The sequence below is a fragment of the Atractosteus spatula genome, chromosome 5, assembly GCF_055471065.1.
Source record: "Atractosteus spatula isolate fAtrSpa1 chromosome 5, fAtrSpa1.hap1, whole genome shotgun sequence".
Lineage (NCBI taxonomy): Eukaryota > Metazoa > Chordata > Actinopteri > Semionotiformes > Lepisosteidae > Atractosteus > Atractosteus spatula.
In genome coordinates, this window is record NC_142710.1 from 66,484,823 (window position 1) to 66,507,994 (window position 23,172).

General features: G+C 56.3%; 3 protein-coding genes across 5 annotated transcripts; 2 read left to right on the forward strand and 1 right to left on the reverse strand.

Moving 5' to 3' along the window:
- The first annotated feature begins 2,207 nt into the window (after positions 1–2,207).
- rab7a (RAB7a, member RAS oncogene family) lies at positions 2,208–12,760 on the forward strand. Of its 2 annotated transcripts, XM_088917236.1 has the most exons (7): positions 2,208–2,582; positions 9,127–9,214; positions 9,478–9,540; positions 10,090–10,216; positions 10,411–10,629; positions 11,049–11,177; positions 11,272–12,760. In XM_088917236.1, exons 3-7 carry the CDS (start codon positions 9,488–9,490, stop codon positions 11,365–11,367), a joined length of 624 nt encoding a protein of 207 aa, XP_088773362.1. In that variant the 5' UTR covers positions 2,208–2,582; positions 9,127–9,214; positions 9,478–9,487; the 3' UTR covers positions 11,368–12,760. The 2 variants fall into 2 exon arrangements, with proteins under 2 accessions (XP_088773362.1, XP_088773363.1); XM_088917237.1 differs by lacking the exon at positions 9,127–9,214 and having other exon boundaries at positions 2,258–2,582.
- Positions 12,761–15,988: 3,228 nt separating this feature from the next.
- On the forward strand, positions 15,989–17,765 carry h1-10 (H1.10 linker histone). The gene has a single exon (XM_088917423.1). It carries the CDS (start codon positions 16,454–16,456, stop codon positions 17,081–17,083), a length of 630 nt encoding a protein of 209 aa, XP_088773549.1. The 5' UTR covers positions 15,989–16,453; the 3' UTR covers positions 17,084–17,765.
- Positions 17,766–18,573: 808 nt separating this feature from the next.
- Positions 18,574–22,479, reverse strand: hmces (5-hydroxymethylcytosine binding, ES cell specific). 2 transcript variants are annotated; one of them, XM_088917419.1, is made up of 7 exons: positions 22,429–22,479; positions 21,704–22,026; positions 21,476–21,619; positions 20,384–20,626; positions 19,685–19,836; positions 19,234–19,426; positions 18,574–18,889 (listed from the first exon to the last, which is right to left on the reverse strand). In XM_088917419.1, the coding sequence occupies exons 2-7, from the start codon at positions 21,890–21,892 to the stop codon at positions 18,677–18,679; spliced, it is 1,134 nt and encodes a 377-aa protein (XP_088773545.1). In that variant the 5' UTR covers positions 21,893–22,026; positions 22,429–22,479; the 3' UTR covers positions 18,574–18,676. The 2 variants fall into 2 exon arrangements, with proteins under 2 accessions (XP_088773545.1, XP_088773547.1); XM_088917421.1 differs by having other exon boundaries at positions 22,307–22,462.
- Between the last annotated feature and the right edge of the window lie 693 nt (positions 22,480–23,172).

Sequence of the window (23,172 nt, forward strand, 5' to 3'; positions counted from 1 at the left end):
TCACAGGGGCCTTTCTAGAACCAAGGGGTCTGGCCATTGAAATCGCCTGAATAAAAATGCTCAGAGCAGCAAAAAAAAAGAAAGTAAGGCGCCTTGATTTTCACGCTTTGGTCTCGCATTTGTTTCTGTTTTACATATCCAGGTTTTTTTCTGGAATAATGACTTTACAAACAAAACCAGACCAGCCAACAACCACGTCACAGCTGGAGCAGAACGGCTGTTTCAGTCCATTGAGCCCAGAAACGGAGGGTTCGAAACACAAGAGCACCCTGAGAGCAGTGCCTGTCGCACAGAGTCGCACAGAGCTTTGTGATCCGCCACGCTCACCCTGCTGTTTTCTGAGAGAAGTCCGGGTATCGGCTTCAACAACATGGCTGGGCAGCTTGTTCCACACTCCCACGACTCCTTAATTAAAACTTTTGCTCTCAGTTTTAAATGCATGTCCACCTAGTTTACAGCCGTGTCCTCGGGTCCGTGTCCCTCGGTTCGCTCTGGAGAAGCCCGCTGGCTCTCCAGAGAGCTGGCGTGACTCTGTCTGTGTCCCGGCGGATTGTGAAGACTGGTATCAGGTCTCCCACAGTCTCCCCCGTCCCAGACTAGAGGTCCAGTCCCTCCGGCTGCTCAGAGCAGGACTGTCCTCTGGGCCCAGAGTGGATCTGGCTGCTCTTCTCCATTCCAGAGCAGCAACATCTTTTCTAGAATGTGGTGACAGGAATTGCAGACAATATTGTAAATCAGGCCTTACTAGTGTATCATACTCTAGCAACATGCCAATAATTAATGCTCACAGAGCTGAATAAAGTTCACGAGGTTCCTTAGGCTTGGCTACAATCATTCCTGTCCATAATGAGCATCGTGAGGAGGGTTACCGTGGCAACAAAAGAACTTTAGCATGTCCTAGGAGACAGGTCCAGGGATCTGTCTGGGAGAAGAGGCCAGAATCAGGGGGTGAATCTCAGGAAATAAGAGCTCAATGCAAACCAAAGATGTAGTTCTAAACTCTGAAGGTTATTCTGACAGATATTCAGTAAGCATTCTGTAGAAAATGAGTTTGACTTAGCTGAGTGTTGTAATCAGTACAAATGGGTTGCAGTACAAGAACCCCACCTGTCCTCTCCCCCTGTGTCGCAGGACAGGAACCCCACCTGCCCTCTCCCCCTGTGTCGCAGGACAGGAACCCCACCTGCTCTTCCCCTGTGTCGCAGGACAGGAACCCCACCTGCCCTCCCCCTGTGTCGCAGGACAGGAACCCCACCTGCCCTCTCCCCCTGTGTCGCAGGACAGGAACCCCACCTGCCCTCTCCCCCTGTGTCGCTGTACAGGAACCCCACCTGCCCTCCCCCCCGTGTCGCAGGACAGGAACCCCACCTGCCCTCTCCCCCGTGTCGCAGTACAGGAACCCCACCTGCCCTCCCCCGTGTCGCAGTACAGGAACCCCACCTGCCCTCTCCCCCGTGTCGCAGTACAGGAACCCCACCTGCCCTCTCCCCCTGTGTCGCAGGACAGGAACCCCACCTGCCCTCTCCCCCTGTGTCGCAGTACAGGAACCCCACCTGCCCTCCCCCTGTGTCGCAGGACAGGAACCCCACCTGCCCTCTCCCCCTGTGTCGCAGTACAGGAACCCCACCTGCCCTCCCCCTGTGTCGCAGGACAACAGTCACGGATTCTGGCTATGGAGCCTTCGTCAGGCGTGAGGCGTGACGATGTTTCCTTCCAGCAGGGAATAAACCTTCACCTGTTTCTCTGCAGCCTACACATGCTGACACAGCTTCAAGTCTCTTATTGTTTCATTGATATATTGTTAATAAATCAGATATAAATTTGAAAGGCAAGAAAGGCCATATAGAGGAAATTGCAGTTTATAATTATGGTTAATATTTATATCGCTTTGATTCCTTAGCTGTCTGAAATTCCTACTGCCCTTCCTGCTTTCCTAATCTCACATTCTCTTCATCCCTGAGCTCCTGCCGTTTAAGAAGTCAAGGACTTCTGACGTTTTCTAGAGAGGCGCTGTGATGTTGCACCTGCTAAGATGACAGCCGAGGCTCCGCTAAACAATGGCTGCGTGTCTGCAGATGTGAAGCCGCAGGTCACGCTGATGATTAATAATTCATGAGCGGGGCGGGACAAGCGGGGTTTACGGCCCGGCACGTAAGGGCGTGGTTACGAGCTTTAGCCAACGGGACAGCAGATGCAGAGCCGTGGGCGGGGACCAGGGGCGGGGCCCCGTCGGGCGTGCGGGATGACGTCAGCGGCCCGCTGACACAAGGGGTTGTTTTGGAGGAAGTGAGGGAGCGCGGAGAGACAGAGAAAGAGACATAGGTCGTGCACAAGGGGTCGGAGAAGACAGGAAAAAAAACTAAACAAATAAGGCTGCAAAAATCACCAAGGAAAGCGCAGCTTCTGAACTCGCGGCGGAATCACGCCGAGAGCCGAGAGAGGTGCCTCGGAGGAGGAGTGACGGGGATTGCGGGAGCCGGTGCGGTGGACTGTAGCCCCAGTGTCGAGCTGAGACCGCGGAGAAGAGGCTGTGGGTTTTTATCTCATTAACACGACCTCGACCAGCGCCTCTGGGGATCCGGGTGAGTTTGTCCCGCAGGCTTGCGCGCTGAGCCGCTGTCTGCCAGCGGCGGGTGGGGGGAGCGCAGGCAGGGAGGCGAGCCTCGCCGGAGGAGGCCCTGTTGCGCCGGGGCTCGGAGCTGGGGAGAGGCCGGGGCTCGGAGGCGGCCGGGCCGGCCTGCACCCTTACCTCCCGCCGGTGCGGACCTTGGACCGGCCGTGGCTGTGTGCCACGGGGCCGTGCAGCCGCTGGCGGACGGGTGCGGGGGCCGGTCAGGTACAGACCGGGGATGGAACCGGGCCCGTAGGGCACGGAGGAGCCCCGTGTCCGTGGAAAATTCCCGGAAAACAATGGCCTGTCGGGCGTCGTTTCCAGTCTGTGTCTGTTATTCCGTTATTCGTGGCAGTAGGAGTTTGTCGGACTGGGGGTGTTGTGACTGTCGACCGTGACATCAGAGCGGTTGAATCGGTCGAGACCCCGCCGAGCTGGTCCGGGTGGCAAGAGGAGACATTGTGCTTTCCGGTTAGGGGCAGGAGTCCGGTTCTGAACCTGTTACCGGACCGGCGCTGCCGGGCCGGGCAGCTGCTGTGACATCTGGACGCGCTCGGATGTCGGAGCAAGACGCAGCGACTGGAATGAGGCCTCGGCTGTCGGCGGTGATCTCTCGCCAGCGAAGGAAGCAGATTCTCCTTGGCAAAAAAAAAAAGTCTCAGACCATGTGATCCGACTTTTCTTAGTGTCATGGGTTGCAGATTAAATATGGAAACGCCAGATTGAGGAAATCAGTCCCGATGCTGGGAGACACTGGAGAGAGAAATCAGAACACGTCTGTGCTGTGATCGGTCCACTCCATCCCGTATCTCACATCAATATTAAATCGTCTTCCTTTAAAAAAAAAAAACACTTCTGTTGGATGAGCTCAGGGGCGGCTCTGTTCCGTCTTTCCTGCAGTGTGTGGGGCCCTGAGCTCACTGCGATCTGCCAGACTCTGGGTGTGTGCTTGTACTCACAGTCTGCAAAGGTTTGTTTAGTACTAGTTCAGGTAAAAAAATCCCTCAGTCTGAAAGCACAGGCTGGAAGCTGCTGGTGCTGATGCCTGTCGTGGCTGTGAGCAGCAGGCTGTCCGCTCAGCGGTCCGCGGGCTGATGGTGGTCCTGACACCCCTGTATGGGCTTGGACTCGGGTGATCCCCGGGTCCGAACAAGGGGTTACCTCGGGTCCTCCAGCACTTTGGGCGAACGGGATGTGTGAGCGTGGGGGCTGGGCTTAGAGGCTACACCTCCAGACCAAACTAAGAGTGCAGAGGCTGCGGACCACCTGACCCAGGGGAACAGCAGCAACACTGCCCAGAGGAAACGACCGGAGAGTCTTGTCCAGCACTGTGTGGGTCGGGATGTTCTCTGGACACTGGTCAGCCCTGGTCTCAAGATGCTGTCCAGACACTGCGGTCAGCTCAGCCTTGGTGTCAGGCCACTCAGCAGACACTATGGCCAGCTCAGCCCTGGTCACTCGTGTCTCAGGTGGTTCTCTGGACACTGTGGTCAGTTCAGCCCTGGTCACTCGTGTCTCAGGCCTCTCAGCGGACACTGGCCAGCTCAGCCCTGAACTGGATTGATCCTGACACCTCGGTCCAGCAGGTTTTCTTGGACTTTTTAATAACTTAGTTATAACAACTCTGTAATAACCTCCCAGCAGCTTCATGCCAGTGGAGGGAGGTTCCGTCGTGTCACCAGCACAGATCTGACCAATCTCCTGCCGGGCGGTGGCTCTGGAGGGCCTGATGCAACACAGACAGACACTCGTCTGCAGCAGCAGAGCTCTGCAGTGTTTCTAAACACCTGTGTCACTCGTGACGCAAGCTAGGCTCAAGCATCTTTCCACGCTCAGTGTGCAGGATCTGTGTGGGGGGGTTCAAGTGCGGCCTCGTCAGATCCAGGGGCTGCCAGTGATGGAGTTCACAATCTGCAGGGCGCAGAGTTCTGATGAGACCCTGCAGTTAAACCCATTTCTCCTTGCAGAGGCACCAGAACTATGGTATCTGTTTTCGGTTGGGCCACCCTGGACAGCCATCACGCGCCCAGACTGTTCTGGCACCAGAGCCTGGAACAGAGAAAGTGTTTGAGTTCTGTGTGAAGTGCTCTCTGATTCACATGAGAACACTTGCAGTGCTCTACGGACGTGGTTGGGATGTTTGCATTGGAACTGTGAGATGTTGCACGAATTTTATTATAGATGCAGAACTGTGAATTACAGAGACATGCTTCCAGCACACAAACAAACTTAGACAAGCAAGATAAACGCGGAGCGGAGCTGTAGCCCAGTTCTGACTGAGTCTACCAGCGCAGCGTGTTGGTAAACTGACACGTTGGTTTGGTGTTCGTTTTTCTAACCGGTAACCCAGAGCACAAGAGAACTGAGTTGTTTACTGAAGTCCAGACAGTAGGAATTCCTTGTTTTTACAGTTGTTTTTACCCTGTAGCGGAACGAGCCTGAAGAGCTCTTCTGCAGGTTGGCTGTGTGACGGCAGCAGTGTTGTTGTGCTTCACTGAAGCACTTTGAAGATGTGGGAACCTCTCTGCGCTGTCATTGTTGTCAGTGGGGCAGCTTGAGGGGCTGGACATGGAGGTGAAGCCCATTTCCTATTCAGCCTGGCCTGTAATGCTGCTGTGGAGCTCGTTTGGCAGAGAATAACATGGCAGCTGAGCTCAAAATGCTTGTTTTTAGCCAGTACGCCTGGCTTTCCAAAGGAAGGCTGCTGATGTAACCTTTCCGAGCGTCTCTTTTTTTTCACTGCCTCCGAGCGCAAGAGCAGATCGCAGGCGGCCGTGCTGTGCAATGCTGCCCCCTCTGGTGGCCGGGGGTGTGCAGCCGGGCCAGGGCTGAGCGAGCCCGGCTTCGTTCACAGGCAGGTGAACTTGTGATGGCCGAGTTGTCCCACCTGGGAGTGGCAGCCTGGCCTGTGCAGCAGGGGCCGCTGTGGCCTCCGGCTCGGTGGGCCACACAGGTCTGCGAAGGACAGGCCCTCAGCTGCCTCTTATCCTGCTGCAGGAGCCTGAAGTCTGTAGCGGAACAGGCAGCACTGTTGTGCTCCAGTGTGGTTGGGTCTGGAGTGACTGGGGCTGGGCAGTGCTGGGGGCTGTACGCAGGAGTGTTTGTTGTAGCTGTGTTGTTGAAGCTGCTTTGTTGCTGTTGCTGCCTCCTCGACCGTGACGGAGGGCTGGATTTCTCAAGGGCGTGGGCGGTAGGGTAAACAGGGTTGTTGCCCTGGGCTCGGTCCTCCAGGTGCGTCTCGGATACACTGGCCCCTGGTGCCAAGACCTGCCAGGTGCCTGTGTTGCCGTCGTCTCTGTCTGGGTATGTAGGCGGGACACAGACGCCTCGTTCTTGAGGGAGGTGTGTGGTCGAGGGGTCGGTGGTGTGGGGGTGGTGACCCCGGTCAGGCGAGGGAGAAGAGGCTGCGCGTCTCTCCTGTCCTTCCTCGGGCTTGGAGGAGCAGGATGCTCTCCGGCTATGGGGGTGCGGTTGTTCGGCTCCCAGGTTGTTCCTCCAGCCCGGAGCTGCTCAGCCCCTCTCTCCGTCGAAGGGCGTTTGTAGACGGCCGCGTGCTGTTTGTTGAGGGAGGCAGGAGCTCCCAGGGTCTCTCTGGAACGTGACGGGAGTTTCCCTCCACTCTGGCCTCTATCTGCACTGATCCGACGTGATCCCCTGCCACGCTGGGATCCGGGCTGCCGTGAGCCTCTCAACCCGGGTACCTGGATAACAAAGTGACTCCAGCGTAAACCCCTGGTTTCACGGAGCTCCAGACAGCACACAAAAGGGTCCCAGTTTTATTGAGAGGGGGAAAAGCACATTGAAACTTGCGTGTTGTGGAATGCAGGTATCGAGTTCAGGGAGCTGTCCAGTTGACTGTTTATCAATCTCTGCCTTTCACGGTGCAGTGCCCTGAGGCGTGATTGTAGTTTGTCACGGGTTAGAGTTGTTTATAAAATCTGGCTCCCTGCTGGAGTCGGCGCTTCATGGCAGCTGACATGCCCAGTGCACGGGGTCGCCGTGTTCCAGCGGAGCAGCGCAGGCACGAGCAGTTGGGAAAGACTGGAGTTGTTGTTTCTCTCCAGATTGTGTAACAGGGCACAAGCTGTTCCCAGAGAGCCTCAGGATACTGACACAACGCTTCCTGGTCTGGCTACTCAGATGTAGTGCACAGGCCACAGCCTCTGGCCAATCAGAGCTGGAGGGGGCGTGGTCCCAGTCAGCCCCACCCCTTCCTGGGGGGATGTTGATTGACACTGGGGCTCCACACAGAAGGCCTCTCTGGGGCAGTGTCTGCCCCAGGGCATTGTTGATGTTTGACCCTGTTTGTTCATGATCTAAATTAAAAGTTGAAGCAATTTTTTAAATCCTTTAGACTATGTTAAGTTGCTACAGGTTTTGGCGATATTTGAAAAATGTCATGGAGTAGGTGAACATGGTTGCATCAGTATGTGTGTCTGGCAGTGTGTGTGTCGGGTTGTGTGATGCTGTGTGTGTGTCTCGGCCTGCCTCCCTCGTGCCTCAGCAGCTGATGCGCCACATGACGGGCATGTGAGCGGCGCTGTACAGCCCCATACTCCTGCTGTCCTGGGCCGGGAGGCAGTATCCTCACCCCACGAACACTGGAGCTGCTCCCTGGACCCAGGGGCTCCTTCCCGTCTCTCATTCTGTCTCCCTGGCGCTGGGGCAGTCCGGCAGAGCTCCAGGGAAACGAGCTGACTGTCTCTCCAGCCATCGAGGATGGCTGTGTCACAGGTCAGAGGTCACCACCACCTGCTGGCAGTCTGTAGTCTGTGTGAAGGGACAGAGGCCAGGAGCAGTGTTTCTCGGGGGGGGGGGAATGAAGGCAGGAGCTGTGTTTCTCTGTGGAGGTGGGGGCAGGAGCTGTGTTTTGATCTCTGATGGATACAACTGTTCCTAACGTGTGCAGTGTGTTATTTCACTTATTTCAAATATCCTCTTCATGTCAGCCATGGCTTATTAAAAAAAATATTTAAAAAATGCAGCTCGGTCACTAGAAAAATTCCAAATGCATGGACTGTAGATTCCTCAAGGTTGCAATCAAAACCACTTGTTCTTTAGTACACTGGCTTTTGCCTTGCTGTCTGTCTCTGTGGGGCTGATTTTCATACATGATCAGATAATAGACAACGAACATTTTCATCATTTTCATCGACAAAATTAAGACTATATGTAAATGAAACAACAGTTTAGATAAAATATATCGTTTGCAGACAGCCACTGTGATCCTGTACTGTCCTCCCGATGGTCACCACAGCCAGGCCATGCCGATGGGCTGACACAGGCAGGCCTGGCTGTTCAGATAGGATAGCCTCAGTGACCACAGCCTGGCCAGGGAAACTGGACACAGGCAGACCTGGCTAACCAGAGAGGATACTTGTGCTCCCATGGCAATGTTCTCGGACACAGAAACATAATTGTACCTTTTACTGTGCTGTACAATGCACCACAATAAGAGAAACATTCTTCCTAAAAACAGCTGTTCACATCCCAGAATTTCCACACCTGCCAGACTGCCAGAAAAAGCTCTGAATCCGAGTCAGTTTGGCAGAACTGATGGTCCGGTCCACAGTGAGCGCTGTAGCTACCTGGTTCTGCACTGCTCAGTTGTGCCAGAGGAGAGGGAGACCACAGGGGTGGGTTTTTCTGTGTGGCACCTGCATCTTACTGATGGCTCGTCTAGTTTGCATGTCTGTACACATAACTCTGTTTTGTTTTATTGATATTTTCCTCTGTTAAAATGACGTGAATTTAACTCTTTCACTCTTGTTGCTTTAAGTTTTATTTTTCTAGGCTGTAGTAGTACACAAGTGATTGTTCCTGGTTGGTCACATGTTTTGGCAGCTCTGTGGATGTGCCAGGCAGAAGGGATGTTCGGCTGTCCAGCCAGTAGCTCATTGATCCCAGGAGCTCATCCAGCTGTGTCTTGAGAGAAGACAGGCTATCGGTTTCACCAGCATGGCTGGGCAGCCATTTCATACTCCCACCACCCCTTGAGTAAAGCCCCAAGCCCCTTTGTCTAAAATTCATGTTACATTGCTGATTTTGAAGGCAGGGGCCTTTTAGATGGGTTGATTTTGTCTGTGCCTTTGAAGGTTTTTAGTAATTGAATAGTGGGGTCCCTTCGTAGTCTTCTCTCTTCAAGTGTGAAGCGGTTCGGTCAGCTTTCAGCCGTGTGAGCTGGAGCGGTCTGGCTGATGTTCTGTGGGCTCTTTCCAGAGCAGTGCTGTCGTTTCTCCGGGTGCCCAGTGTAGTTGGGAATTGGACAGGAGGGGAATGTGTCCGCGATGAGTCTCTGCACACAGACAGGAAAGTCACTCTGGCTCGAACCCAGCTCGTCTGCGCGGCTCGTCAGGGTGCTCACCTGATTGTAAACACTGCGCTCTGGTCACAGGAGCCCACAACCACCCCAGTGAAGCGAGATCGCTGACTTGTGCAGGGAACGGTTTTAATTAGCGACACAATCTAATTTTATTAATTATTCCAAGAGAAATTTCTTGTTTTGTTTTTGCCAGCGTGTTGGGCATCTCGTCCCGGTTCAGCTCTGACTGCCTGCAGCGTGTGAGCTCCTGCTGTCTTCAGGCATCTCCCCCAGGCCCCACTGTAGGTATCGGTTTTCTGCATCTCCTGTATGTAAGGTGCAAGTCCAGATGCTCTCAGGCAATGCAATGTTTGGGTCTCCTCTGTTTCATGCTTGATGTTGTGCAATAATCTGTTCTCCGTCAAGCTCCTTAACTGCTAGTGCCTCGAACCCGCAGAGCTCCATGGAGCTCCACCCAGGACCAGTCCACCCCCTCTGTCCTGTGAAGTTCAGATTTCCAGTTCTTTTCTGCTGGTAATCTGGGGTTTTTCCCTCTTTCTTGCAGCTCCGACAGAATGACGTCCAGGAAGAAGGTGCTGCTGAAAGTCATCATCCTGGGAGACTCTGGGTGAGTGAGTGTCCGAGCACCGCTCCCCCCCCCATCTCTCCTGCCTGCCGGGTCGCTGGTCTCCCCCCCCCCGCCATCTCTCTCCGGCCACCTCAGAGGGGCCCAGTGGGCAATCGCCAGCCTGCAGGCCCGCTCCGCCCCGTCTCCTCGCCCTCCCACCCCAGCAGTGGGACCCGATGTTGGGCGTCGCTGGGCTGCGCCAGCAGGAGCGTGGCGGAGGAGGCGCCGTGGACCACAGGATCCGACTTCAGTCCGGTGTCTCTGTTGCATGTTTGTGTGACGTGACGGGCGGTGCAGCATTCAGCTTCCCTCGACCCGGTTTGGAAAAGCCGCTTCCCTGTCTCGCTCCACATCTTCACTCTCTGCTGCAGCCTTTCAGCTTCCCAGCCCTCTCTGGCTTGAACCCGTCTCCGTCTGTGTCCTCTTGCTTCCGTCTGTCCAGCCTGTTCAGAGGCGCCGGCTCGCACTGACCGGCTGGGAGGAGGGCCGATTGTTGCCCTGATCCCGATCCCATGACGGTAAACTCCGTCTCTGTGTGCCTCCTCCCAGGGTGGGGAAGACCTCCCTGATGAACCAGTACGTCAACAAGAAGTTCAGTAACCAGTACAAGGCCACAATAGGAGCCGACTTCCTGACGAAAGAGGTGATGGTGGACGACAGGCTGGTCACAATGCAGGTACCCTCTGTCTGTCTGGACCTCTCTCCTTTCCTCTCTCTCCCTCTCACTTTCTATCACCCTCTCTACCTCTTTCTGTCACCCTCCCTCCCTCTTTCTCTCTTCTGATTACTCCTGACTCTCTCTCTCCTCCTTCTTTCCCTCTGGTGTCCCCCTCTCGCCTCTAACGGCTCTTCCGCCCTCCTGCCCCGCAGATCTGGGACACGGCGGGCCAGGAGCGCTTCCAGTCGCTGGGCGTGGCGTTCTACCGGGGCGCGGACTGCTGCGTGCTGGTGTTCGACGTCACGGCCCCCAACACCTTCAAGACGCTGGACAGCTGGCGGGACGAGTTCCTGATCCAGGCGAGCCCCCGCGACCCCGAGAACTTCCCCTTCGTCGTCCTGGGCAACAAGATCGACCTGGAGAACCGCCAGGTGGGCGCAGAGCTGCCGCACGTGGGCTTGGGGTCGAGGGAGCTGCCCTGCGATGGATTACCGTGGCTGCTAGTCCGAGTCCGAGCTGTGTGTGACTGTGCTGGCGGGCCCGGGCCCGGGCTCTGGGTGTTTTGGCAGGTCATTCCTGCCACTCCGGTCCGGATCGGGCTCTGGGTCACTCCTGCGAGTCCTGTCCGGACCGGTCGTCTCAGCGTGGTGATGGTAAAAAGCGGGGGGGGGGGGGTGGCGCTCTCAGGGTCACTCCTGCGAGTCCAGTCCGGCTGGGTCTTCTTAGCGCAGCGATGGTAAAGAGCGGGTGGGGGTGTCTCTGTGGGGGGGTGGCGAGGGAGGGGCTCGCTCTCATGCGCTCGCTGCGCTGTCCCCCCCCGGCCCCGCGCTGATCCCTCTCCGCCTCCCAGGTCACCACCAAGCGCGCTCAGGCCTGGTGCCAGAGCAAGAACAACATCCCGTACTTCGAGACCAGCGCCAAGGAGGCCATCAACGTGGAGCAGGCCTTCCAGACCATCGCGCGCAACGCCCTGAAGCAGGTGAGCCCCCTGCTGGCGGCCCCGGTACTGCGGAGGGCCCGCTTTCCCTGGCTCCCGCTAACGATCGCTCTTCCCGTCTCCCCCCTCCTCTCAGGAGACGGAGGTGGAGCTGTACAACGAGTTTCCGGAGCCGATCAAACTGGACAAGAACGAGCGGGCGCGGCCGTCCGCCGAGACCTGCAGCTGCTGAGGAGAGCAGGGGTTCGAGAGGCTTGCCCTGACTGCGCCCTCCATCCCTCCGCCCTTCCCGGCCTTCAGTTCTGCCCCCCTTCTCCCCCACTGGCCTGGCCTGCAGCTCTGATCCTGTCACCTGCTGTAGATGTTAAAGTAGCGCAAATCTGGTCCCCACACTGTGCTGTCGACACACACACACACACACACACACACACACACACACACGATCATGCAGACTCGCCCCCCTTCTTCTCCAACAAAAGCAGAACAGCAGAGCCCCCTCTCCCACAGCCCTGCAGGCACACCCCACTCGCCCCTGCTGCGGTGCTCGTGTGGGAGAGTCTCACCCCTGCTGCGGTGCTCATGTGTGGGAGAGTCGCTCCTCTCGCTGGCTCCTGCTGCCCGGGCACACGGGTGCTGGGCTGGACGGGGGCTGAATTCCAAGCTCCTGCCCCTCCTCTGCGACCTGGCCAGGCCTGCTGCAGAAGACAAGGTGGAAGTCATACAAAGTGAGATTTGGATCTGGTGAAAGGAGTGCGGGGGCACTGCTGCTCTGGGGGCTGGGGTTCCCCTGAAGACGCCCGACCTGCCCAGGGGACCGGCTGGGTCCCTGTCCCTTGTTCCAGTCCTCAGAACGCTTGTTCCCTCGTGTGCTCCAGACTGAACTGTTCGAGGGGTCTTCACGGGAGCCTCCTGGTGGCAGAAACAGATTTTCCTCTCCGGTTTAACCCCAGTGCAGGTCTCCCTGCCCACAGGATCACAGGCCTCTCCTGTCCCTCTCCTCCTCCTCTTCCTCTCCGACCTGCCCTCTGTGTCCCTTCGGCACCTGTTTGACAAGTACCCCACTCCCACTCCCACTCCACCACCCCCCCTTACAAGTAGAACATGAGTCTCCAGCCACTTCGTCTCATTAGGAAACTTTGATATACAAAAAGTGCTGAAAAACAAGACCAGATTAGAAATATAGAACTTAGAGAAACAGTTAGTTTTCCTATTGCTAATATTAACACTGCTCTCTTGTCACTGCACAGCCTGGCTGTGACTCTTCTTGCTCTGTCCTGTTATCGTCTACCGGTAAAGGCCGAAGTCTTTCTGTCCATCTCCTCTCTCTTCCTCTCTCTGCAGGTTGCTCAGGTTGGCGAAGGTTTTGTTAAATGCTTGATATTATTTTTAACTGATCAGATAATACCTTTTACACTCTGTTCATGTATTATTATCTTTAGAAAATAATTGCATTACATGGGAAACAAAAAGAGTCATTCAAACATGGCAAAAAAAGGAAAATACAAAAAAAAACTTCTTGTAAGAGTTCATCATGGTATTATTAATGACGTAATACATGCACAGCAGCCAATGATGTTTAAAAATAAGTATTTGGGTTTCAGAATAATAAAAGTTCTTGAATACAAGTGCCCTTGTGTGCTCTTGCTGCAGTGGAGGAGTGAAGTTTGAAAGAGACCAGACAGGGCGCAGAGATGTGCTTTCATGTGGCTCAGCTGCTAAAGGCACTGTGCGGTTGAGCTGCTGTAGCACAGAGGTTGCTGGGATTCCCATGTAGTGCTGCACAGCTGGCCAAGAGGTCCTGAGTTTGGATGAACTTGAGCTGACCTCTTTCAGTTCAGAGTGCTACAACTAAAGAACACCCCTGGCCAGTGAGACACCCCACTCCTCCAGTCAGTGCCCACTGAGCCCCCAGTCTGTCAATGAGACACCCCACTCCTCCAGTCAGTGCCCACTGAGCCCCCAGTCTGTCAATGAGACACCCCACTCCTCCAGTCAGTGACCACTCTCCTGTGACCTTGTAGATTTCGATGTCTGTTTTGTGGCTGCAGTGGAAAAACAGACCTGTAATGTGCACAGCTGTGGACTGATAGATGCTTGCTGCAGTGACACAGAGCTCCCACAGGGGGGAGCTTGCCATGACTTCAGAGGGAAAGTGTATTATCCACTACGTGCATTTTTTTTAAATCAGTAAATGCAAACTGGAGTCGCACAAAGTGTGTCTTGAGGGGCCCTAGTGCCAGTCCTGGTGTTCTAGTCGTGTTTCAGGCACTCGTTGGCGCAGCGAGCAGCTTGTCTCTCGATTGCTGTTCTGTTTGCAGGGTGGAGAAGGGCTGGGAGAACCCCTGAGCCCTACCTCTTCTCCCAGAATTCCTGTACAAACAGACCCAGTCCAGCCTGGGAGCCTAAAGCATGTCAGGACAACTGAGGGCTGGTGCTGCAGGCTGGGCCATTCGATGTGTCTTTTCTTCTGAAAGTCACAAAGAACAGGCAGGGAAGAAACATGCAGGACAGTCTGGGGTTTGTATTCATCCACACCTCCCACCTAGACCACCCACGGTTCATACCAGCCTAATGTTTCAAAAGCAGAAAAAGATTTCATTCCACAGTTGAGCCTTTTCATTAACAGCCTCCCATCAAAATCTTTTTCGAGTAGGAGGATTGAATAGTCATGGCATAGGAAGCCATAGTACAGTACATGTACAATTACAGTAGCAAGCAGTGGGACTGTCCCAGTACAGTAGACACTCCTGTTACAATAGGGGCTACAGTCCCAGTACAGTAGAACAGTCTGTTACAATAGGATCTACAGCCCCAGTGCAGTAAGAACAGTCTGTTACAATAGGAGCTACAGTCCCAGTGCAGTAGACCAGTCTGTTACAATAGGATCTACAGCCCCAGTGCAGTAGAACAGTCTGTTACAATAGGAGCTACAGTCCCAGTACAGTAGAACAGTCCTGTTACAATAGGAGCTACAGTCCCAGTGCAGTAGAACAGTCTGTTACAATAGGAGCTACAGTCCCAGTGCAGTAGAACAGTCTGTTACAATAGGAGCTACAGCCCCAGTGCAGTAGAGCAGTCCTGTTGCAATAGGAGCTATAGTCCCAGTGCAGTAGAGCAGTCTGTTACAATAAGAGCTACAGTCCCAGTGCAGTAGAACAGTCTGTTACAATAGGAGCTACAGTCCCAGTGCAGTAGAACAGTCTGTTACAATAGGAGCTACAGTCCCAGTGCAGTAGAACAGTCTGTTACAATAGGAGCTACAGTCCCAGTGCAGTAGAGCAGTCTGTTACAATAGGAGCTACAGTCCCAGTGCAGTAGAGCAGTCCTGTTACAATAGGAGCTACAGTCCCAGTGCAGTAGAGCAGTCTGTTACAATAGGAGCTACAGTCCCAGTGCAGTAGAACAGTCCTGTTACAATAGGAGCTACAGTCCCAGTGCAGTAGAACAGTCTGTTACAATAGGAGCTACAGTCCCAGTGCAGTAGAACAGTCTGTTACAATAGGAGCTACAGTCCCAGTGCAGTAGAACAGTCTGTTACAATAGGAGCTACAGTCCCAGTGCAGTAGAGCAGTCCTGTTGCAATAGGAGCTACAGTCCCAGTGCAGTAGAACAGTCTGTTACAATAGGAGCTACAGCCCCAGTGCAGTAGAACAGTCTGTTACAATAGGAGCTACAGTCCCAGTGCAGTAGAACAGTCTGTTACAATAGGAGCTACAGTCCCAGTGCAGTAGAGCAGTCCTGTTGCAATAGGAGCTACAGTCCCAGTACAGTAGAGCAGTTGATCACGGAAGGAGAACTGATCTGCCGCTCTGAAATACCGGTACCAGCATCAGCCAGCGGAACCGGCCCGTTCAACATAGGATTGTCCTGTTCGGAGCACAGATGGAGCGCCAGCGCCCTCTCCCGGCCCCGACCGGAACATGATCAATTCAATTCAATTCAAGGTACTTTATTAGCATGATCGATGGGTACAATCAGTGTTGCCAAAGCAAATAAAAATAATAAAATTAACATGAAACAAAACAAAAAATAAAAGTAAAATAAAATCTACAGGCATATTACAGACATTTACAACAAGGATATATCATAAAATATTTACATATACTGTAAACGGTCACTCTCGGGTCCGGCGGTCGTGATGTTCCACTGCCAATGAGAACAGCTTAGCAACGGAGCCGTATCGAGGAGGGGAGGATCCAGGTCCGAGCGCGATCTGATTTACTTATTATACGACTGTGGAACCTTCTGTAGCGAGACAGACGAAGGCATACGATAATAGAAGGCGTGGCCGAAGGCGATGGAAAATGTCGATTTCACTAGGTTCATAAGCTTTCAATTATTTTTTCATATTCATATGGAATTACTTTATATATATAGTGCCTGTAGGATCTATCTTCTCAAAGCGCTTCAGCTTACAGCCCACACTGCCGCCAGTGCGCTATGGGCGACCTGTGTTCCAGGCTGCGACAGGACTGAGAAGCGCGACAACTCAGCCCAGACGCGGTCTAACGTGCAGCCTGTTCACGAATCTGGATCCGGATCTGTACACGCATTCACGAGTGCAGTACACGTGCAAAGTCCGCGGCATTCAATACTGCAGTGTTTCACGATGTAGCATTCCCGCGAAACATCCCAGTGGACACACTCGTGTCAGCGGCTGAACGGCTGTCTTACTCGCTGCCAGTTGGCCGCTTCTGGTGTCGCACCGGGAGCTGACGGAGCTCTTCATTCCGCCCGGCAGAAACATGCCGCAAGCGGCCGCGCGGGGGCGCCCGCTGTGTTAGTTACAACAAATTAAACTCGGGATATTTAAAAATCCGCCGGAGCTACCGGGCCCCTGGCGCCGCAGTCACAAGGAACCCCCTCTCCGCAGCCGGTGCGTGACGGGGGCTCCCCAGGAGAGCGCCCGCCGTCTCCGCCAGGGCTCCGGGAAGAGGGTGCCCCTATCCTGTGCATCGCAGCGAGCCCGAGGTGCGCTCCCCACTTCCGCGCTTTCCCCCCGGAATCCGGGGCGCAGCGCGCGGGCCCGCACCCCGCTCGGCAGGGCGGCGCCTGGGGCTCGCGCCGACGCCCCGAAACCTGCCCGCGCCCCTGGGGCGCGCGAGAAAAGCGCCACGAAAGCAGCTGCAGAAAGCACAACTTTGCACGCGCCGCACAGGCTGCTGTTGTTGTTCTCAACGAGGTCCGCGCCTCGCCTATAAAGCGCGCGGCCGCCGCAGCGCGAGAGACTCAGATACAGGCTCGCGCTCCGGCTCCACGTCTCGCAGCTCACCTGCACCCGGACACACACACCCACTCCCACTCCCACGATCACAGCCATGGCCGCAGAGGTCCAGGAAACGGCGCCCGTCTCCGTGCCCGAGGAGGCCCCCGCCGCGCCCGAGAAGAAGCCCACGGCCGCCAGCAAGAGAGCCAAGCCGGCGGGCAGCCCGGCCAAGAAGCGGTCCGGCAAGAAGAAGAACCAGCCGGGCAAGTACAGCCAGCTGGTGGTGGAGACCATCCGCAAGCTGGGCGAGCGCAGCGGCTCCTCGCTGGCCAAGATCTACAACGAGGCCAAGAAGGTGAGCTGGTTCGACCAGCAGAACGGCCGCACCTACCTGCGCTACTCCATCAAGGCGCTGGTGCAGAACGACTCGCTCATCCGCGTCAAGGGCACCGGCGCCAACGGCTCCTTCAAGCTCAACAAGAAGAAGCTCGACAAGCCGGCCGCCAAGAGCCCCGCCGCGGCCGCCAAGAAGGCGAAGAAGCCGCCGGAGAAGAAGGCGAAGGCCAAGCCCAGCCCCAAGAAGAAGCCGCCGCAGCCCAAGGCGCCCGGAGCGGCCAAGCCGGCGAAGAAGGCGGCCAAGAAGACGGCCAAGCCGGCCAAGAAGACGGCCAAGCCGGGGAAGAAGCCCAAGAAGGCCAGCAAGCCCGGCGTGCCCAAGGTGCCGAAAGCCAAGCGCGCCTGAGCCGAGCCGAGCCGGACCGAACCGGCGGATCGGAGATGCTTCTATTTTTGTAAGAGAACAGTGTTGTTGCACGGCGCCTAGCGCTGTCTCCCCCACCCCTGTTGTTGCATATAATGCGTTCGTTTCCGTTTTTTTTGTTTCGTTTATATATTTTTTTTTTAAAAGATGGTTAATCTGCGTGTTTTTTAACGTTTGTACTTGGGTTTGTTTCTAATTGCCGCGGGCGGGGGCCCGGTGCCCGGTGCCGAGGATGACGTATTTCTGTACCGGGGCGAGGGAGGAGGAGGGTGGCGGCGCAGGCGGTACGGACCTGGACTCGGTGGTCCCGCGGTCTTGCGTGGGGGCCGCACGGCTGGACAGGGGTGGGCTGCTCGCACTGATTCGCCTGTAGCCTGGCAACCGCCGAACTTCCGCCGTGCTCGGCCCCTGTGCACCCTGGGACATGTAGTCCGGCTGCGGCTCGAAAGCGGCGCCTGTAGGCGTTTGAGCAGAACCCGCAGGCGGGCTGCAGGGTGGGCGGCAGCTCGGGGAGGGGGAACGGAGTTGAAGGGGGAAACGCAAAAAAAATGCTTAAGGTCTGCATCATGTAAGCCGCTTGGTTAGACCTTTTTGCTTTGAGCAGTTTTGAGTAACTTGTCACTTTCTCGAAAGACAGCTGCTTAATAAACTATGTTTAAACGCCTGTGAGTGTCCTGGGTGTCTGCTGGGGCGGGGTGGCTGAAGAGGAGACTGACGGCGGGTTCCGAGGAGCACAACAGCGGCGAGCGTGTGCGTTGCATGCAAATATATGAACTGTTCTACGTGGGCACCGCTTTTACATTAAAGAAGCTTACAGCAGTGTAAACATGCTCCTGGAGGGCAGCAGGCAGACAGGGCGCAGAGACTCGGCTGCTGCACGTCACCCCTGGGCGGGGCCTGTTGCTGGGGCGACGCTGGGCTGGACTGACAGGATGGTGATGCTCTCTCTTCCCATTGGCTCTCGAAGTTCCTGCTCTGTCAGTGAAAAGCCAATAGGGAGCCACTATTGCTTCAGTGACAGCCAATCAGAGAGGCATCTGATTTAAATCAAGTGTCAACAGTAGCACATTTGAAAGCGCCCTTTTTGTATTGGCAGAGGATCAGACCCGTTTCTCAGTGCAGCCGTGGCAGCAGCTATTTGTGCATTTCCTGCAGCAGGACAGGGTGACCTTAATTCCTCACTTACCTGTCCAGACAGCGGGCCTGCCAGGGCTCGGGCAGGGGCAGGGGGGGCTGCTTGTGGGGTTTAGGACTCCAGAGGGGAAGGAAATCCAGAGACACACCAGCACACTGGACTGGACCAGTGCACAACAGAGCCCAGGGTGCTGACCTCACACACACACACCCACCCCTGCTCTCTGACCTCACACACACACTCTTGCCCTCTCATCTCACACCTTGACCTTAAGGGCCCATGAGGGGACAAGGACAAACCTCCAGCAGGGGCTCCAGCACACTGCACACGCAGAGGGAAAACCAATCTGTTTATTGAGGAAACTCCAGAGAACAGTACAGAACACTGAAGACACGTCCACCTGAGAACACAGAGACCAGAGGAGAGCCTGATCCCCTCTCTCAGCCGGTTCGGGCTTTTTTGCTGGGCTCGGTTCTGATCAGCCAGTTCTGCAGGGTGCCCCTGCCGCCGGCGCTGCCCACGCCGGTGCCTCTGCCACGCTCCCCGGGCGTCTCCTGCTCGGCTACGGGGTCCTGCTCCTTCCTCTTCTGAGGGGAGGCGCTCTGGAGCCAACTCATCATCGCCTTGCTGCTGGCAGAGGGCGGCAGCGGCGCCTGGGGAACCGGGACACAGACAGAGAGTGGGTGGGAGCACCGGGACCTGCACGCGTGTCCACTGTCCGAGCACAGAGTGTCCGGAGCTCAGTGTCCAGTGTGTGTGTCCACTGCCTGTCTGGAGTACACAGTGTCCAGTGTGTGTGTCCACTGTCTGTCCGGAGCTCAGTGTCCAGTGTGTGTCCACTGTCTGTCTGGAGTACACAGTGTCCAGTGTGTGTGTCCACTGTCTGTCCGGAGCTCAGTGTCCAGTGTGTGTCCACTGTCTGTCTGGAGTACACAGTGTCCAGTGTGTGTGTCCACTGCCTGTCCGGAGTACACAGTGTCCAGTGTGTGTGTCCTACCTTCTTGACCCCCACCTCCACAGGCTGCACACACTCCGGGGAGTTGTTCCGCGAATTGTTGACAAGCGTGGACACAGGGTGAAAGGTCAGAGTGTTGTTGGGGCGCAGCAGCGAGAGCGCCTCCAGGGAACGGATCTCCCCAAAATCCAGCCAGCGCCTCACTTCCTCCTCTCCGTCCAGCACGGCCGGCATCCTGAGGGAGCAGAAACCCCACGGTAACACAGTGCGTCTTGGCCGCTGCCCTACAGGGACCCCTGTGGATCACTGTGGCAAACGCAGACTGAAGTACAGAAAAGCCACACACATCACAGAAATCCCAGGACAGGAACTGTCAAGCCCCACTCAGACTGTGGGAGAGATCAGAAGCAGCAACATGCCACGATACGCACGCTGCTACACGTACGCTGAGCGTTTACAGTCTCTAAGGTACAGGAAGAGCCCAGGGACCCACCGGTCATGGATGCTCTGCAGGTTCTGGGACGCCTCCACTGTGATGATTGTGTAGGTGTAGAGAGACGTACCGCCACCAGGGGGCGACCAGCAGTCGAACAGCCCCGCCAATGTCAGCAGGCGCCAGCCTGTCCACTCGCAGCCCTCCTGCTCCTGCAAGTAAGGGAGAGACTCACAACACACTGAGAGGCTGAGGTACGTAATAAGACACACTGGCTGGACACTCCAGTACATGAACACTGCACTGAGAGAGAGAGGGGTTAATACACACACACTGACTGGACACTCCAGTACATTAACACTGCACTGACAGAGAGAGGGGTTCATACAGACACACTGACTGGACACTCCAGTACATTAACACTGCACTGAGAGAGAGAGGGGTTAATACAGACACACTGGCTGGACACTCCAGTATATGAACACTGCACTGAGAGAGAGAGGGGTTAATACAGACACACTGACTGGACACTCCAGTACATTAACACTGCACTGAGAGAGAGAGGGGTTAATACAGACACACTGACTGGACACTCCAGTACATGAACACTGCACTGAGAGAGAGAGGGGTTAATACAGACACACTGACTGGACACTCCAGTACATGAACACTGCACTGAGAGAGAGAGGGGTTAATACACACACTGACTGGACACTCCAGTACATGAACACTGGGCAGGAAGAAGTCTATACAGCTCACCATGGTCTGGTTGTCCTTGCAGTCTTGAGGCGCTTTGGCCTGTGTGTCAGAGCTACTGGGCCCCACGGTTTGGGTTTCGGGGTCATGGGACGCCGCGACTGGGGTGTCTGGTGCTCCTGCGGGCCCCGGCGTCCTGCTCTGCGGGAAGTAGATGAAGAAGGGCTGCTTCTCACTCTTCTGTCGCTGCCACTCGTAGAAGCCATCAGCCAGGACCACACAGCGCTGCCCCTTCAGCAGCGGCTCCTGCCTCAGAGAGACAGGAAACCCATGTGACTGGCAGGCACAGTGACCCTCTGCAGGACTGAGGGCCCAGTGACCCTGCTGCGGGCCTGAGGGCCCAGAGGAGCTGCTGCGGGCCTGAGGGCCCAGAGGAGCTGCTGCGGGCCTGAGGGCCCAGAGGAGCTGCTGCGGGCCTGAGGGCCCAGAGGAGCTGCTGCGGGACTGAGGGCCCAGAGGAGCTGCTGCGGGCATGAGGGCCCAGAGGAGCTGCTGCGGGACTGAGGGCCCAGAGGAGCTGCTGCGGGCCTGAGGGCCCAGTGACCCTGCTGCGGGCCTGAGGGCCCAGTGACCCTGCTGCGGGCCTGAGGGCCCAGAGGAGCTGCTGCGGGACTGAGGGCCCAGAGGAGCTGCTGCGGGCATGAGGGCCCAGTGACCCTGCTGCGGGCCTGAGGGCCCAGAGGAGCTGCTGCGGGCCTGAGGGCCCAGAGGAGCTGCTGCGGGACTGAGGGCCCAGTGACCCTGCTGCGGGCCTGAGGGCCCAGTGACCCTGCTGCGGGCCTGAGGGCACAGAGGAGCTGCTGCGGGCCTGAGGGCCCAGTGACCCTGCTGCGGGCCTGAGGGCCCAGAGGAGCTGCTGCGGGCCTGAGGGCACAGAGGAGCTGCTGCGGGCCTGAGGGCCCAGTGACCCTGCTGCGGGCCTGAGGGCACAGAGGAGCTGCTGCGGGCCTGAGGGCCCAGTGACCCTGCTGCGGGCCTGAGGGCACAGAGGAGCTGCTGCGGGCCTGAGGGCCCAGAGGAGCTGCTGCGGGCCTGAGGGCCCAGAGGAGCTGTACAGAAAAGGCCCGAGTTTCAGACGCGACAGCAGAGCAGCACCTTGTAGGACTTCTTCTGCAGCACGCTCTCGCTGCGGCAGTTGCTGGTGCTGTACTGCATCTTCTGCGGGTCACTCTCCTGGAACCAAGCCGGTACCAGCCCCCAGCGCATCGCCGCTACCACACACTCGTCTACCGGGGCGTCCTGCAGAGGAGGGGGAGGACAGACACTGTGACCGCGGGGGGCGCAGGCACGAAGCCCACACTGCTGACACGGATCGAGCCTTACTTTGTCGAGATGCCTGCGGGACAACAGCACGGGGCTGAGGGACTGGGGGCTCTTGTTGTAAGATGGCCGGTACTGATCCGCGTCTCCTGCGCGCCACGCCGGCCTGCGGCGCCGCCCCGCTCTGTCCCGGTAGCAGGCGGCCCGGCTCAGCTCCTGGGGAGCCAGGGTGCACGCTGTCCGGCCACACATCTGGACTGGTGCCCCCGGGAGAGAGCACAGCACCTCCGCTGGACTTCAGACACCACTGCCCGGCCGGCCGGCCTCCGCAATGACCGAGACCGGGACACAAACAAGGTGGAGCAACAAGTGAGAGTTTATTCCTCCTGAAAGGAGAATACAAGAAACACAACGTTTCGGCCGCGGAGCCTTATTCGGGTGTGCATTTCCAGCAGGGAATAACCCTTTCTTCGTTCTTCTGCAGCCTACGCATGCTGACGCAACTACCTACCCAAATAACGTGAGGGCTTGCTAATGAGTCTAAAACCGCAAACTCTACGTCTTAAACACCAAATGCCGCATAATTCTGCAACGCCCGTGTTATAGAAGCGCGCTCGCCTCCCTGTTCCTGACTCCGGACGCAGCTCCTCCTTGGTGCTTATTAACCTGCTAAAACGCTTTTCCGTCCCCCAGTCTGATGCAGCGCCTGCATGTTCTGGAAAAGACGCTGCACGGGAGAGTTTCGCCTCACTTGCTAACAGGGAAACTGGGATTGTCCTCAAACTCACCACCACTACCGGGAACCGACAGACCCGCCGCCTAGACGGAGTGACGTCAGTGTTTACCCAGCAGCCTCACCCCGTCACGTGACGACAGCGCGCGGGGGGGGGAGGGGGAGGGGCTACGTGACAGCGCGACACGGCCCCGCCTCCTGTAGCGTCACCGGGAGCGCGCACCGTGTGTCAACAAGAGGCTGTCGGTACAGAGCATGAGACTGTTCCCCGGAATACGTGCTGGGATAAATTAAATTAAACAAAACGCTGGGATATAAAAGTGTAGATTTTATAAAACACTGTTTAGAATGTTGTCTACAACCCTGGTCCCCCCGGTCTAGAAAAGATGTTGCTGCTCTGGAATGGAGAAGAGCAGCCAGATCCACTCTGGGCCCAGAGGACAGTCCTGCTCTGAGCAGCCGGAGGGACTGGACCTCTAGTCTGGGACGGGGGAGACTGGTGTATTTATTCAGTGTCACCCCAAGGGGCCTCTTCAGAATAAAGTGAGACATGAGCCAGGGGACACAAGTGGAAACTAGAGTGAAATACATTTAAAACTGGGAACAGGAGGCCCTTCTTTACACCAAGGGGTGTGGGAGTCTGGAACAAGCTGCTCCAGCAGGTTGTGGAAGGTGGATTTCTGCTGGATGAAATCCTTTGGCACTGAAAAGCCGACAGGCTCCTCTGACTGGTGACCAGTCCTGCGTTCACATTTCCTGCACAGGGCAGCAAGGTTGTGCTGTTAGAGCTACTGTCCCC

What these genes read in the sequence shown, in the direction of transcription:
- h1-10 (XM_088917423.1), top strand. Translation starts at nt 16,454, where the DNA reads ATGGCCGCAGAGGTCCAGGAAACGGCGCCCGTCTCCGTGCCCGAGGAG.
- hmces (XM_088917419.1), bottom strand. Translation starts at nt 21,892, where the DNA reads ATGTGTGGCCGGACAGCGTGCACCCTGGCTCCCCAGGAGCTGAGCCGG. An exon ending in TGCAGAAGAAGTCCTACAAG is followed by an intron (nt 20,627 to 21,475) that starts GTGCTGCTCTGC and finishes TCTCTGAGGCAG; the next exon opens with GAGCCGCTGCTGAAGGGGCA. An exon ending in CTGCAGAGCATCCATGACCG is followed by an intron (nt 19,427 to 19,684) that starts GTGGGTCCCTGG and finishes CTGCTCCCTCAG; the next exon opens with GATGCCGGCCGTGCTGGACG.
- rab7a (XM_088917236.1), top strand. Translation starts at nt 9,488, where the DNA reads ATGACGTCCAGGAAGAAGGTGCTGCTGAAAGTCATCATCCTGGGAGAC. An exon ending in TCGACCTGGAGAACCGCCAG is followed by an intron (nt 10,630 to 11,048) that starts GTGGGCGCAGAG and finishes TCCGCCTCCCAG; the next exon opens with GTCACCACCAAGCGCGCTCA. An exon ending in CGCGCAACGCCCTGAAGCAG is followed by an intron (nt 11,178 to 11,271) that starts GTGAGCCCCCTG and finishes CCCTCCTCTCAG; the next exon opens with GAGACGGAGGTGGAGCTGTA.